Raw genomic sequence first — 16,733 nt, 5'->3', positions numbered from 1 at the left:
TCGCAGAAACTCAAACATGTTAATCACCAAATAAAAAAACGAGTATGATTTTATTAAAGCTTTTTTTTTTTTAAGACAGAGTCTCACTCTGTTGCCCCAGCTGGAGTGCAGTGATGTCATCTCGGCTCAATGCAACCTCCACCTCCCAGGTTCAAGCAATTCTCCTGCCTCCTGAGTGGCTGGGATTACAGGTGTGCACCACCACGCCCAGCTAATTTTTGTATTTTTAGTAGAGATGGGGTTTCACCATGTTAGCCAGGCGCATCCTGAACTCCTGACCTCGTGATCTGCCCGCCACAGCCTCCCAAAATGCTGGGATTACAGGCCTGAGCCACCAGGCCCGGCAATTTTTTTTTTTAGATGGGAGTCTTGCTCTGTTGTCCAGGCCAGAGTGCAGTGGCATGACCTTGGCTCACTGCAACCTCTACCTCCCAGGTTCAAGCGATTCTTCTGCCTCGGTCTCCCGAGTAGCTGGGATTACAGGCATGCAATACCATGCTTGGCTAATTTCTGTATTTTTAGTAGAGACAGGGTTTCACCATATTGGCCAGACTGGTCTTGAACTCCTGACCTAAGGTGATCCACCTGCCTCAGCCTCCCAAAGTGCTGGGATTACAGGCATGACCCACTGCACCCAGCCTAAGCCTCTTTTTAAATGTAAAAAGGCAAAATGCTTTTATCAATTTGCTAAAGACATTGTGTTATTAATACTTAATATAGGCTCAAATATGTTAAAATTCTAACTATCAAATGGTAAGTGGATGTTTTTATAAATACCACATATATCTCAAAACATTTTACCACTCTTTAACATGGAAAAATATCACCTGATAAAGAAGTTTCTTAAAGGAGTAAATGAACTTTCTAACTTGTGCCAAACAAAAGTAAAAGCTGGATCACATTCCTCAGTCCCTGCTGAGCGCCTAGGAAACAGGAAGGAGATGCAGGAAAAGCTGTGGCATGAAGGATTTCTGATTGGATGAACAGCAAATCCTCCAAATTACAGACTAACCAGACATTTCTTTCTTTTTTTCTTTTTGAGACGGGGTCTCACTCTGTCGCCAGGCTGGAGTGCAGTGGCGCAATCTCGGCTCACTGCAACCTCCACCTCCCGGGTTCAAGAGATTCTCCTGCCTCAGCCTCCCGAGTAGCTGGGACTACAGGCACGTGCCACCACGCCCAGCTAATCTTTGTATTTTTAGTAGAGACGGAGTTTCACCATGTTGGATAGGATGGTCTCAATCTCTTGACCTCGTGATCTGCCTGCCTTGGCCTCCCAAAGTGCTGGGATTACAGGCGTGAGCCACCACGCCCAGTCTAATTAACCAGACATTTCAAGAAGACGCTATAAGGTACTGGCCTCAATTTAAGCCAAGTTTAAATAGTTATGTATATAAATATTGTGTATATAAATAAGTGTGCTTATTATTTTTAGACGATAACCACACTTGCCTCATAGAATTGTTATAAAGATTAAACGAATTCATTCATAAAAAGCACTTAAACTTTTGCCTAGCATATAAATACTCAAACAACAAATACATTTCAATTTTATCGTTTTTATGAATAAAATCAGGAAGCTGACCAATAGTTGACATCTAAAAAATAAAATTAATAGTGATGAATTTATGGTCCTATGACTGGCTCAAAATTCAGTAGAAAAGCTCAGGGTGGGAAAGAAATGGCTTATCAAATGCAAATATACAAGGAAAAATGAAACAAGACTACAGCACAGGACTAAAAAAAATATGATGAGCACACATTCTTATAAGCTGAGACTGCACTGAGAAGATGAGCTTTTAGGATAACTGAGGGGTATCCCCAGGTCACCTTATGTTGATCAGACCTGAGGAGTGTTGCTTAGGGCAGGTGCCACATTTTAAATGACAGACAAAGCAGAACAGGAGGATAAATAAAATGGTAATATATAAAAATGGCTAATACCACAACATGGATGACACCAAAAGAAAGCAGTCACAAAGGCCACTTATTATATGATGCCATTTATATGCAAAGTCCAGAATAGGCATATCTACAGAAACAAAAAGCAGATGAGTGGTTGCCTAGGGTTGGGAAATGAAAATGGGGAGTGATTGCTAATAGGAATAAGGTTCCTTTTTGAGGTGATGAAGGTTTTCTAAAATAGATTGTGTTGATAGTTGCACAACTCTGTGAATATACTAAAAGTCATAAAATTGTACACTCTGAATGGGTGAATGATATCCTAATAAAGCTGTTATATAAAGAAAAGAAGAAAGGAATGGCTTAAGAAACGTAAGAGTGGGTAAGAGGCAGGCGAAGTCAGAACCACAGCTGTGGAGGGCTGCATTAGGACTAAAGCCAACGAAGAGAGTCTGTGTCAAGCCTTTTCCATTACGGTAAGTAGGGAAGGTACCATTACCAGAGGCTGCTCATGTAAGTGACCTTTTATCTCCCCATCCACCCCAGAGAAGCTTAGCTAATGCTCTCTCTCATGTTTAGGGAAAAGAACAAAGTGGGGTGTAAAGTTTGACTTTAAATAAAGCTACAGATTATCTAAAAAGAAACAATGTACTAAATTTTAAAAGCCACTTCATTTAAATGAGACAAAAAAATAGGCTGGGCACGGTGGCTCACGCCTGTAATCCTAGCACTTTGGGAGGCCGAGGCGGGAGGATCACTTGAGGTCAGGAGATCGAGACAATCCTGGCTAACATGGTGAAACCCCGTCTAATAAAAATGCAAAAAAATTAGCCGGGCGTGGTGGTGGGCGCCGGTAGTCCCAGGTACTTGGGAGGCTGAGGCAGGAGAATGGCGTGAACCCAGGAGGGGGAGCTTGCAGTGAGCCATGATGGTGCCACTGCACTTCAGCCTGGGTGGCAGAGCAAGACTCCATCTCAAAAAAAAAAAAAAAAAAAAAGTACAAAAAATAAATCACGCAATTTGTGTTAAAATGTTGTTACGCCGGGCGCAGTGATTCAAGCCTGTAATCCCAGCACTTTGGGAGGCCGAGACGGGCGGATCACGACGGTCAGGAGATCGAGACCATCCTGGCCTACACAGTGAAACCCCGTCTCTACTAAAAAATACAAAAAACTAGCTGGGCGAGGTGGCGGGCGCCTGTAGTCCCAGCTACTCGGGAGGCTGAGGCAGGAGAATGGCGTGAACCCGGGAGGCGGAGCTTGCAGTGAGTTGAGATCCAGTCACTACACTCCAGCCTGGGCGACAGAGCCAGACTCCGTCTCAAAAAAAAAAAAAAAAAAAATGTTGTTACAAGGAACTTTAGAATTTATGAATTTCTCAGCCCAAAGGAAGCCACAAAGGTGAACACTTAAACACTTAATTTTCAAAACAATAGCTCAAAATGTTTCTAATTGATCAAAGTACAAAAAATAAAAGTTGAAAATTATGTATTATTATGCTAATAATCAGCTGAAAAGGTCTTGGTTCTACCAGAAAACCCCAATGCATGATCTTTTTCTGCATCCTCACTAATGCTCTAATTAACAATACAACATTCTGTTGACTTCAACATCCTGTTATTACATAAATAAAACAATGGCAACAGTGCCTGTCAAGGCTGATTTATATGAGGTGCTGTTCTGAAATTTATTGGATTTCCATAATAAGAAATCATAGAGCATATCAACTTTTCCCATTAGACTTTCCAACAACAAATAAAAAATCCTGAATGACAAGAAAACCCACCATCTTACCTTAACCCAAGCCAGCAAACATTAACCATTTAATGTTGACTCATGTGGATGGAAACGTTTAAGTCAAGGGTGTGGGTATGGAATGAATGTCCAAAGGCTCCTCTCACATGCTTAGGGAAAACTTACGAAAGGGCCTCCTGGCAATGCCTTATTTGGGAGCTTAGAAGTATTTCACATTCAAGTCATAAGCACTGCAAAGCTAATCCAGGTCCAGATGCTTTAGTGAAGACCATTTATAATGAACAAACAAAAAATCACTGACAAAAATTCTATGGACTTAATATTTTAGAACAAAAGAGAGATGAAAATGATCCTTAGAATAGTGTTATCTGTATAGTCTGCTGTGCCAACTTCATAACATCAAATTCTGGATGATCAAGTGTGATATGAACTTGAACTTGATTTATCTATTGAATCATTCAACAACCATTTAGTATCTCTCTACCATGTATCAGGCATCAGACTAGGGTTAGAAAACACAAATAATTAATACTCAATAGTTAACAAATAGTGATATTTGGCCAAGCGCGGTGGCTCAAGCCTGTAATCCCAGCACTTTGGGAGGCCGAGACGAGCGGATCACGAGGTCAGGAGATCGAGACCATCCTGGCTAACACAGTGAAACCCCATCTCTACTAAAAAATACAAAAAACTAGCCGGGCGAGGTGGCAGGCACCTGTAGTCCCAGCTACTCGGGAGGCTGAGGCAGGAGAATGACGTAAACCCAGGAGATGGAGCTTGCAGTGAGCTGAGATCCGGCCACTGCACCCCAGCCTGGGCGACAGAGCAAGACTCCATCTCAAAAAAAAAAAAAAAAAAATAGTGATACTTATAGATCAGAGATGAAAAACTATTAAGCTGCTGGGAGCCTTGAATTCTTTGTTGAAGGAGATGTGGGTGTGCATAAATAAGCAAACAAATATGCACTCTGTTGAATATGTAAAGAGCTTAATCCAAATGTCTAAAAGATGCCCATATCTCAGGGAATAAAACTGTCCAGGCGGAGGTGAAATCTTTGTTGCATGATTATAAATTTTACTTACATACAGTGAATATATAGATATGTTTAGTGTTGGTAAGAAAATGGCAATGAATTACTGAGAAAGAAAAACCAAAATAATTTCAATTTTATTAGAAACTAGGAAAGATATCTGAGCCCAAAGAAGGAAATCCAGTATCAGTTTAGGAAAAATAAGTCGGCATGATATATTCTATAAAACCTTAGTCTTAAACGATAGGGCTTTTCTGCAGTTTCTAAGTAGGAATATAAAGGCCTATTTTGTAAATGGCCAAATAAATGTAAGCACTCAAAGGTGACTAAATTAACCCCATTAGGATAAGACAGACCATCTACATGTTACATAGCATGATGTTTACAAATTATATGTCAGCTACAAGTGTTCAGACGAGCCTAATGCAAACAGTGTATGAGGAAACACACACAGAGATATTTCCACACAAGATCTGTCTGGGGGAAACACTATTACTTCTTCATATTTAACATAATCTTATATTTAATACATAAAAATACAAATAAAACTTTTTATTTATTTATTAATTTTTTTTTGAGATAGAGTCTCGCTCTGTCGTCCAGGCTGGAGTGCAGTAGCGCTGTCTCTGCTCACTGCAAGCTCTGCCTCCAGGTCACACCATTCTCCTGCCTCAGCCTCCCAAGTAGCTGGGATTACAGGCACCACCATCACGCCTGGCTAATTTTTGTAATTTTAGTAGAGATAGGGTTTCACTATGTTGGCCAAGCTGGCATGGAACTCCCAACCTCAGGTGATCCACCCACCTTAGCCTCCCAATGTGCTGGGATTACAGGAGTGAGCCACTGTGCCCAGCCAAACAAAACAATTTTACATTTATAGGTATTCACATTTGAAATATTAAAATAAAATAAAACATATCATTGCTACCTACAAAAAGGAATACGCCCAATGTTACTAAGAAATCCCTCTTTTCCTAACGAGAGAGGCCAACATGTTTATTACATCTTCTCCCTCTACAGCAGTACAAAGTTGTTTCTTATGTATGAAAAGATAAGAAATACATGTTGACATAAATGAACAAACAAAGAACAACTGTCCTGAACTATCTGCCAGTTCACCAATGGACCAAAAGTAGTAATTCATGTGGCCATGAAAATAAGATATTTATTAACTGCCTCTGATTCTTCAATGACGCCTCTACCATTAAGAATGTGGGCCAGATCAGGTGGCTCACACCTGTAACACCAGCACTTTGGGAGGCCGAGGCGGGCGGATCACCTGAGTTCGGGAGTTTGAGACCAGCCTGACCAATATGGAGAAATCCCATCTCTACAAAAAATACAGAATTAGCTGGGTGTGGCGCCGCATGCCTGTAATCCTAGCTACTCGGGAGGCTGAGGCAGGAGAATCACTCGAACCTGGGAGGCAGAGGTTGTGGTGATCCGAGATCATGCCATCGCACTCCAGCCTGGGCAACAAGAGCAAAACTCTGTCTCAAAAAATAAGACATATGGCTAAAGTTTTATATAACCTGAAAACCATCTTCATTAAATTAAAACAAACTAAACACTCCAAACAAAAGGCAGAGCTTGCCAAACTGGATAAAAAGGCATGAGACAACTAAAGAACACAGGAGATGTTACCTTAAAAACAAAGAAAAAACAAGATTCAAAGTAAGATATTGTAAAGAGATATACCATGCAGACAACAAGTGTAAGAAAACTATAGTGGCTGCATTAGTATCAGACAAAATAGACTTCTAGACAAAGAATATTAGTAGACACAAAGGTGGTTACGGCAGAAAGGTAAAAGGGTCCAAAGAGAAAGACAAATATTTTAAGTGTTCATGTGTTTAATAACCAACTTCAAATATATGAAACAAAAATTAACAGAATCAAAAGGAGAAACAACCAACTCTATAATCACTTTTTAAAAATTTTTTATTTTTGAGACAGGGTCTCGCTTTATTGGCAGGCTGAAGTGCAGTGGCGCGATCTCGGCTCACTACAACCTCCATCTCCCAGATTCAAGCAATTCTCCTGCCTCAGGCTCCTGAGTAGCTGGGACTACAGGTGCGTGCCACCACGCCCAGCTAATTTTGTATTTTTAGTAGAGATGGGGTTTCACTGTGTTGGCCAGGCTGCTCTTGATCTCTTGACCTCGTGATCCACCTGCCTTGGCCTTCCAAAGTGCTGTGATTACAGGTGTGAGCCACTGCGCCCGGCCTATACAATCACTATTGAAGACTTTCATACATATCTCTCAGTAACATACAACTAGGTGAAAAAAAAATTAGTGTAAGAGAAGGTATGAATACTAACATCAACCTCTGACACCTGCATAACAGCACACCCGGTAACTACAGAGTATAACTTGATTATAAGGACACATGAAACATGAACCAAGCTGAGCCAAGAAACAAGTCTCAAAAGATTTCAAAATACTGAGGTGTTACTGAGTACTCTTTGACCATTGAATTAAATTAAATTAGAAATCAGTAACATTCCAAAAAGTAAAACTTAGAGAAGCCCCAAGTATCTGGAAATTAAGGAATTTAGTACTAAATAATTCATGGGTCAAAGAAATCACCAAAAAACTCAAAAAAATTTTTGAACAGAATAATGGAACACAACAAATCAAAATTTGTGGTAAAATCAGCTATTTAACATCCCACTTTAGAAAGCAAGGAGGAAAATGATCAAATTAAACCCCAAATAGGTAGAAAAAAATTAATAAAGAACAGAAACCAATGAAATATAAAACAAATAGGAAAAACTAATAAAACCAAATTCTAAAAAGATCAATAATGTGGAAATATCTTTATATTGATCAAGAAGAAACAAATGACCAACCTGGGCAACGTGGAGTCCATCTTAAAAAAAAAAAAAAAGAAAAAAAGAAAAAAAGGCACTTTCTATATAAAAAAATTTAGATGGCTAAACTGTGAATTCTAGCAAACATTTGATTAAGAAAATAATATCAATCCTTTATAAACACCTTAAGAAAACAGAACAGAAAGAACTATTTCCCAACTAATTTTCTGAGGGAGTATTATTCTGATATGAAAACCAAAGTTCTTATTACAAAACTCCTTATTACAAAAAAAGAAGACTACAACTCAATATCCCTCATGAACACAAATGTAAAATTCCTTAACAAATTATTAGCAAGTTGAATCCAGTAGTATGTAGTGACCAAGCAGGATTCATCCTAGGAACAAATAGTTCCTTCACATTTGAAATCAATGTAATTCACTATATTAACAAAATAAAGAATAACAATCACATAGTAATCTCATTAGATGCAGAAGGAAAAAAAAAAAGAAGGAACTGACAAAATTCAATGTCCATTCATAATAAAAACCTCAACAACCTGGATATATAAGAAAACATTCTAACTCGATTTAAAAAAAAAAAAAAAGGGCCAAGTGCAGTGGCTTATAATCTCAGCATTTGGGGAAACTGAGGAGGATCACTTGGGCCCTGGAGTTCGAGACCAGCCTGGACAATATAGTGAGACCCCGTCTCTACAAAAAATTTTAAAATTAGCTGGGCATGATGGCGTGCCCTGTAGTCTTAGCTACTCGGGAGGCTGAGACAGGAGGATTACTTGAGTCTGCGAGGTCCAGGCTGCAGTGATTCAAGACTGCTACACTGCACTCCAGCCTGGGCAATAGAACAAGACCCTTTCTCAAAACAAACAAATAAATACAACAAAAACTGCATTGTACTTAATAATAAATGACTGAAAACTTTCTAAGATTAGAAAGATAATGTCCACTCTCATCACTTCTATTCAGTATTGCAGCAGAGGTCCAAGGAAGTACAATAAAGCACAAAAAAGAAATAAAACACACAGATCATAAAGGAAGAGGTAAAACTGTATTTGCATATGACATGTTTAGCAGGGCCAAAAAAAGCCAACATATAAAAACTGATTGTGTTTCTATGCTATTGATGACCATTTAGAAATTAAAATTTTAGTTACAATAGAATCCTCAAACAGGAAATACTCAGGAGTAAATTTAACAAAATGTTGTAGGATCTGTATTCCCAAAACATCTTATTGTAAGAAGTAAAAGAAAGCTGGGCATGGTGGCATGCACTTGTAGTCTCAGCTACTTAGGAGGCTGAAGCAGGAGATCACGAGAGCCAAGGACTTCAAGCCCAGATTGAACAACATAGCAAGATCCCTTTAAAAAAAATTTTTTTTAAATCAAAAAAATCAAAGAAAACTTCTTTAAAAATAGAGAAATATCATATTTATGGATTAGAAGATCCAATATTGTTAGGATGTCAGTATTTCCCAAACTGATCCATAAATTCAATAGAATCCCAATTAAAATTCCATCAGACTTTTTATTTATTATTATTACTATTTTTTTTGAGTCGGAGTTTCACTCTTCTTGCCCAGGCTGGAATGCAATGGCACGGTTTCAGCTCACTGTAACCTCTGCCTCCCAGGTTCAAGTGATTCTCCTGCCTCAGCCTCCCAAAGAGCTGAGATCACAGGCATGTGCCACCACACCTGGCTAATTTTTATATTTTTAGTAGAGATGAGGTTTCACCATGTTGGCCAGGCTAGTCTCAAACTCCTTACCTCAGGTGATCCGCCCAGCTCAGCCTCCCAAAGTGCTGGGATTACAGGCGTGAGCCACCGTGCCTGCCAGACTTTTTAAAACTTAGAAACTAGGCCGGGCGCGGTGGCTCAAGCCTGTAATCCCAGCACTTTGGGAGGCCGAGACGGGCGGATCACGAGGTCAGGAGATCGAGACCATCCTGGCTAACACGGTGAAACCCCGTCTCTACTAAAAAAATACAAAAAACTAGCCGGGCGAGGTGGCGGGTGCCTGTAGTCCCAGCTACTCGGGAGGCTGAGGCAGGAGAATGGCGTAAACCCGGGAGGCGGAGCTTGCAGTGAGCTGAGATCCGGCCACTGCACTCCAGCCTGGACCACAAAGCGAGACTCCGTCTCAAAAAAAAAAAAAAAAAAACCTTAGAAACTAGCAGGCTGATTCTAAAATTTACATGGAAATGGAAACTACCTCAAATAGCCAAAGCAATCTTTAAAATCACATTTAAAGTAGAAAGCCACCCCTGAGGTTAAGACTTCCTATAGAGCTACAGTATTCAAAACACAGAGGCCCTAAAAACTATCAATGAGACAGAATAGAATCCAGAAAAAGATCCAACATAAACAAGCAGCTGGTTTTCAATAACAGTGTCAAGACAGTCAAATGAGAAAAGTTTTTCCAACCAATACTGTTCCAACAACGGGTATCTGTGTGGGCGAGAATCAGTTTTCACTCCATAATTAACACATTACAATTCAAAATGAACCGAAGACCTAAATGTAAGAAGTAAAGCTTCTAGAATAAAGCACAGAAGCAACCTTTGTAATCTTGGAGTAATCAGAGGTAGTACCACAAAAGGAAAATAAGGCTTCAGCATAAGTATATATTACAGTCAACATTAAGGAAAAAAAGTCAGGCCAGGTGCAGTGGTTCATGTCTTAATCCCAGCATTTTGGGAAGCTGAAGTGAGAAGATCACTTGAGGCCAGACATTCTAGACCAGCCTGGGAAACACAGTGAGGCCCTGTCTCTAGAAGAAACAAACAAACAAAAACCCTACAAGAATTAGCCAGGTGTGGTAGCCTATAGTCCCAGGTACTCAGGAGATTGAGGGAGGAGGACTGCTTGAGCTCAGGAGTTTGAGGTTACTGTGAGCTATAATCACTCCACTGTACTCCAGCCTGGGTGACACAGTGAGACTTAAAAAAAAAAAAAGAAAAAAAATTTTTTTAAAAGAATGAAAAAAAGTCATGGTATGGTACAAATAATTCCCAATACATATATCAAAGGACTTCTACCTGAAATATTAAAAAAAAAAAAAAAAAATCCTTAAAGAAAAAAAATTTTTTGAAAGAACGAAAAAAAGTCATGGTATAGGACAAATAATTCCCAATACATAGATCAAAGGACTTCTACCTGAAATATTAACAAAAAATCCTTATAACTAAATCATAAAACAAAATTTTTTAAGTAAACAAATTATTTGAACAGATGCTTCACAAAAAAAGATAAACAAATGGGCAATAAAACATGAAAAGATGCTCAACCCTATTAAATTAGGAAATTCCAATAAAACTTCAATGAGATACCCCACTACACATCCATTAAAATAGATAAAAATTAAAAAAAAATAACTGACAATAGCAAGTCTTGGTGAAGATGCTAAAGAGGTAAAATTATAACACACTACTGATGGGAATCTAAATTGGAACCACTTTAGAAACCTGTAGGCCGGGCGCCGTGGCTCATGCCTGTAATCCCAGCACTTTGGGAGGCCGAGGCGGGCAGATCACAAGTTCAAGAGATCCAGACCATCCTGGCCAACATGGTGAAACTCCGTCTCTACGAAAAATACAAAAAAATTAGCTGGGAGTGGTGGCGTGTGCCTGTAGTTCCAGCTACTCAGGAGGCTGAGGCAGGAGAATTGCTTAAACCTGGAAGGAGGAGGTTGCAGCGAGCCCAGATCGCACCACTGCTCTCCAGCCTGGGCAACAGAGCAAGACTCCATCTCCAAAAAAAAAGAAAAAAAAGAAACCAGTTTGACAGTTTCTGAGAGAGCTTCCTACATACAAATAATCCTGCCACAGCAAGTATTTACCTGAGAGAACTGAAGATAAATGCCAACATAAAGACTCATATAACTATGTTGAAAAAACTTTGCTTTATAATGGCCAAAAGTTTATAAACAACTAGAATAGCCACCACCAGGTTAAAGAATATGAAAAAATTGTGAATATGCATATCCATACAAGGAAATACTTATCAATAACACGAGAATGAACCATCGATACATGAAACAACACAGATGGCTCTCAAAATCCTTATGCTGAAAGAAGTCATACAATATGATTCCATTCCTGTAACATTCCGCGAAATGCAAACTACTCTAAAAGGATTTTTTAAAAAAACAAAAAACCATTGAAAACACGATGCATCAATGGTTATCTGAGGCTGGAAGCCGAAAATGATAATAAGACGCCATGAGGCAACTTTTGGGGGTATTGGAAATGTTTTGTATCTTGACCTTCATAGTAGTTTCACAGGTTTATGTATCTGAAAAAAACCCTCAAATTTTTGACTTTGAAACAGAGCAGTTTATTATACATAAATCTTACCTTAATAAGTTGTTTCAAAAATTACACACTAGAAATCTTTTTTTTTTTTTTTCTTTTTTTGTTGAGACGGAGTCTCGCTCTGTCACCCAGGCTGGAGTGCTGTGGCTGGATCTCAGCTCACTGCAGGTTCCACCTCCTGGGTTCATGCCATTCCCCTGCCTCAGCCTCCTGAGTAGCTGGGACTACAGGCGCCTGCCACCACGCCTGGCTAATTTTTTTTTTTTTTTTGTACTTTTTTAGTATAGACAGGGTTTCACCGTGTTAGCCAGGATGGTCTTGATCTCCTGACCTCGTGATCTGCCCACCTCAGCCTCCCAAAGTGCTGGGATTACAGACGTGAATCACCATGCCCGGCCGAAATCTCTTTTGTTAATAATGAAGAAAAAACAGAATCAAAATAAGTAATCTCAGAGCTTAGATTCAAAAGTAGGTCCATATAATTGTCATAAAGAACTGATACCTCTGGGCAACATCGAGAGACATCATCTCTACAAGTAAAAATAACCAGCTGGGCTAGGCGCGGTGGTTCACACCTGTAATCCCAGAACTTTGGGAGGCCAAGGCAGGCAGATCACCTGAGGTCGGGAGTTCGAGACCAGCTTGACCAACATGGCAAAACCCTGTCTCTACTAAAAACACAAAATTTGCCAGGTTTGGTGGCGCATGCCTGTAATCCCAGCTACTCGGAAGGCTGAGGCAGGAGAATCACTGGAACCCGGAAGGTTGCAGTGAGTGGAGATCGCACCATTGCACTCCAGCCTGGACAACAAGAGCGAAACTCCGTCTCAAAACAAAAACAAAAAACAAAACAAAACAAAAAACAGCTGGGCATGGTGGCGCACACCTGTGGTACCAGCTACTCTGGAGGCTGAGGTAGGAGTATTGCTTGAGCCCAGGAGGTCAAGGCTGCAGTGAGCCGTGATCCACTACTGCACTCCAGCCTCGGCAACAGAGCAAGATCCTGTCTCAAAAAAACAAACAAAAAAGAACTGACAGCTCAAAAATTTTCTACAGCAATTGCAGTTTTAAAAATGAAACGATTTATTTCAATGTACTCATATTTAAATACTCCTACTGGATGTTCAACACACTTTAATGTGGCCATATAGCCTATTTCATTTAATTTCTATATTGCCCTAGGAAGCAGGAAATATATACTAATTATTCACAGGTTTCTTCTAAACTGATAAATGCCTAACCTTGTTTTAAATCTATGCTATACTCTAAGAAAACAATAAATGCTTCCTATATAACAATGTATATATCTTTTTAACTTATTACTTAACACAGCTCAAATCTTCTATTACTCTAGGGAAGTAAAAATCCCAGTAACTTCTCTCACATGATATTTTCATTCACTTCACTTTTCATTAGGAAGACACCTGCAACTAAAGTTTTCAGAGTCAGTTCAACAGTGAAGTACAAAAATTAAAACAGCACATAACTTTTCAATTCATCACAAAATATGTACACATAACCTAAGACACCTGAGCCATGTCAGGCTAGAGAGTTTCAGTGTCAAAAAATAAAAAATTGTACAACAAAAAAATCTCTGGGAGTGCTAATAAAACCTTCAGAAGGAGCTTGTCACAAAGAACCATGGGCAAAAGTAGCCAAAATGATTTCTATACTGAAGTATGGTCTACAGAATTCTTAGAGAGTTTGGAACAAAAAGGGAAATAAATCATATACATTCAAGAAAGTGCCAAAAATAGACATTTAATTAAATATGGCAAAATCTTCATTATTTAAAATCCAACTGACAGCACAGTTATGAAAGCAGAATTTTTTTCACACAGCTTTTATACAGAGAACAACAGGCCAGACATAGTGGACCATGCCTGTAATCCTAGCACTTTGGGAGTCTGAGACAGGAGGATCATTTGAGACCGGGAGTTCGAAATCAACCGTGGCAACACAGCGAGACCGTGTCTCTACAAAAAAATAAAACTTAAAAAAAGGCCAGGTGCAGTGACACACAACTGTAATCTCAGCACTTTGGGAGTCCGAGGCAGGAGGATCACTGGAGCCCAGGAGTCCAAGACCAGCCTGGGCAATATAGTGAGATCTCATCTTAACAATATTCTTTTAAAAAATTAGTCAAGCACGATGGTGGGTGCCTATAATACCAGCTACAGCTCTTGGGAAGCTGAGGTGGGAGAAAAGCTTGAGCCTGGGCAGTGAGGCTGCAGTCAGCCAAGACTGTGTCACTGTACTCCAGACTGGGCAACAGAGCAAGATGGTCTCAAAGACAAACAAACAAAAATTGGCCGAGTGCGGTGGCACATGCCTGTAATCCCAGCTACAGCTACTCAGGAAGCTGAAGGGGGAGGATCGCTTGCGCCTGGGAGGTCAAGGCTGCAGTGAGCTGTGATTGTGCCACTGCACTCCAGCCTGGGTGACACAGCGAGACTTTGTCTCAAGAAAAAACAATAGGCCGGGCGCGGTGGCTCAAGCCTGTAATCCCAGCACTTTGGGAGGCCGAGACGGGCGGATCACGAGGTCAGGAGATCAAGACCATCCTGGCTAACACGGTGAAACCCCGTCTCTACTAAAAAATACAAAAAACTAGCCAGGCGAGGTGGCGGGCGCCTGTAGTCCCAGCTACTCGGGAAGCTGAGGCAGGAGAATGGCGGGAACCCGGGAGGCAGAGCTTGTAGTGAGCTGAGATCCGGCCACTGCACTCCAGCCTGGGCGACAGAGCGAGACTCCGTCTCAAAAAAAAAAAAAGAAAAAACAATAACGAACAACAACAACAACAACAGAAAAAAGTTCATATCAAGGACTTTCTCTTTGTACATACACTTTTAAGGTATTCTGAATTCACAAACATTCATATCTAACCTACCACAGCCTCTACTGGCTGTAGTATCATCAACCTCTGAGTTTCAGTTTTCTCATCTGTAAAATAATCTCAAAGGCCCCTTCTGGCTCAATCATATGCTCAAAATAAAGATTCTGTATTTAAAGCTAACAAAAAAATCCCCACAACTATCCTATCAAATCAGTGAGAATGTACACAAACACAGTATTTATGACAATGTAAAAAAACATTCTCTTATTTAGAGAATGGTGTATCCCTAGCAAAACCACTCAAATGTTATATCATACTCAAGAAACCTAATCATACTAGGAATAAAAATCAGCCATATCATGCAGATATCTACATGTTTCCTCAAAAGCAAGCTGCGTAGTAGAAACTGTAGTAAAAAGATCTCTAAATCAGGAATGGGATTACTTTCTTCCCTCTGTTAGGAGCTTTTGGGATTGTCAGTATTTAAGTTATCTGGCCGCCTTGGATTCTTATCTATTCAGAGACTGGGACAGATGATCTCCAAAGTCTCTTCCAACTATAGTGACCTCTCAAGAAAAAAAAAAAAAGAAAGAACAAAGGGGTGCTTAAATGACATTTGGTTAATCATCAGAAGAGGTGCTCAGCCTCATACTCAACAGCCTACATACACATACGGAACCATGCAGACTATCAATATACCAGAAATTGATTCCATAAATATCATTACCTCTTCAGATTTAATGGTTTCACATTAGTAACGAGAGAGAGGAATTATTTCATGTAACTTTAAAATACATTCATATTCCTATACAGCCCCATGGGATATAGCCTAAGGCCAAAATAAAGTCTAAAAACAACAACAAATAAAGAGAACGAAAGACAACTGGTTTCAGTAATCATATTGTTTGCAGCAGTGTGTTGTTATTTGAGCTGCTGTGTGTTTATAACGGGATTAAAGCAGATGAGTAATGATGATGGTATGTCACGCAACCAACTCAGTAACATTAGCCTCATTTATTTCATTTTACTTTTAATTTCTTAGAAATTATTCTTGTAAAACATTTCATAGTCATGTAAAATATTAACATGTTCTGAAGTATATTTTATAAAAAACAAGTTTATGCAAAAAAGTTTAGCTTCTTCCCATCCCTCCATGTGCTTTAAAATAAATACATTGTCTCAGAAACAGTGAAGTACAAAAGCACAGCTTTTAGATTCCAATCTTGGGGGTTGACCTTAAATTGTGACTTAATCTCTCTCAACTTATTTCCTTATGTCTAAAAAGGTCATAATAGAACCTAGAGGCCGGGCGCGGTGGCTCACGCCTGTAATCCCAGCACTTTGGGAGGCCGAGGGGGCGGATCATGAGGTCAGGAGATCAAGACCATCCTGGCTAACATGGTGAAACCCCGTCTCTTCCAAAAATACAAAAAATTAGCCAGGCATGGTGGGCGCCTGTAGTCCCAGCTACTCGGAAGGCTGAGGCAGGAGAATGGCGGGAACCCGGGAAGCGGAGCTTGCAGTGAGCCAAGATCGTGCCACTGCACTCCAGCCTGGGCGACAGAGCGAGACTCCATCACAAAAAATACAAAAAATAAAAAATAAAATAAAAATAGAACCTAGAGGGGGTTGTGAGGATTAAGCAAGATCTTCTATGCACAGTACTTGGCTTTGTGAAGCCGCAGTGAAGTATCAGGTACTATTATTAGGATCTCATTTGAGAATCATCTCAAACCTGTAGCACAGACACAGATTAGGAAATTAACCTGGAGGTGCCACATCACAAGCCTGGAGCCCCCAAGGCACCCAACAGCCAAGACCACAACTCACTCCTGAATCTGCAGGCGACTTCACGCTCCGCACTCACCACACATTCCCTACAGCCAGTTCAGGGGAAAAAGAAGTGTCTTCCCACTCAGGATGACTTCAAAAGACTTACTGTGTTCAGCGCATTCAGAGTGGTGTCATCCCGAGAGGCTGCGACACAGCCGTCTTCTGTAGAGCCTCCATCACACATCCCTGCAAATGCCGCCATGCTCCTTCAGAAGAAAAGGTTTTTCCTTCA

At 40.1% G+C, this 16,733-nt stretch overlaps 1 protein-coding gene across 7 annotated transcripts in view; it reads right to left on the bottom strand.

Annotated features, from left to right (window-relative positions):
• Positions 1 to 16,733, bottom strand: part of LOC105479209 (arginine-glutamic acid dipeptide repeats) — a 466,387-nt gene that overhangs the window by 124,414 nt on the left and 325,240 nt on the right. For all 7 annotated transcript variants that reach the window (XM_071066820.1, XM_071066814.1, XM_011737100.2 and 4 more), the window contains one exon: positions 16,608 to 16,707. In XM_071066820.1, coding sequence (XP_070922921.1) covers positions 16,608 to 16,707 — 100 coding nt within the window. The remainder of the gene's footprint in view (positions 1 to 16,607; positions 16,708 to 16,733) is intronic.

This window comes from Macaca nemestrina, chromosome 1 (assembly GCF_043159975.1).
Source record: "Macaca nemestrina isolate mMacNem1 chromosome 1, mMacNem.hap1, whole genome shotgun sequence".
Taxonomy (NCBI): domain Eukaryota; kingdom Metazoa; phylum Chordata; class Mammalia; order Primates; family Cercopithecidae; genus Macaca; species Macaca nemestrina.
Note: the sequence above shows the minus strand (reverse complement) of the source record. Positions and strands in the feature narration are given on the sequence as shown.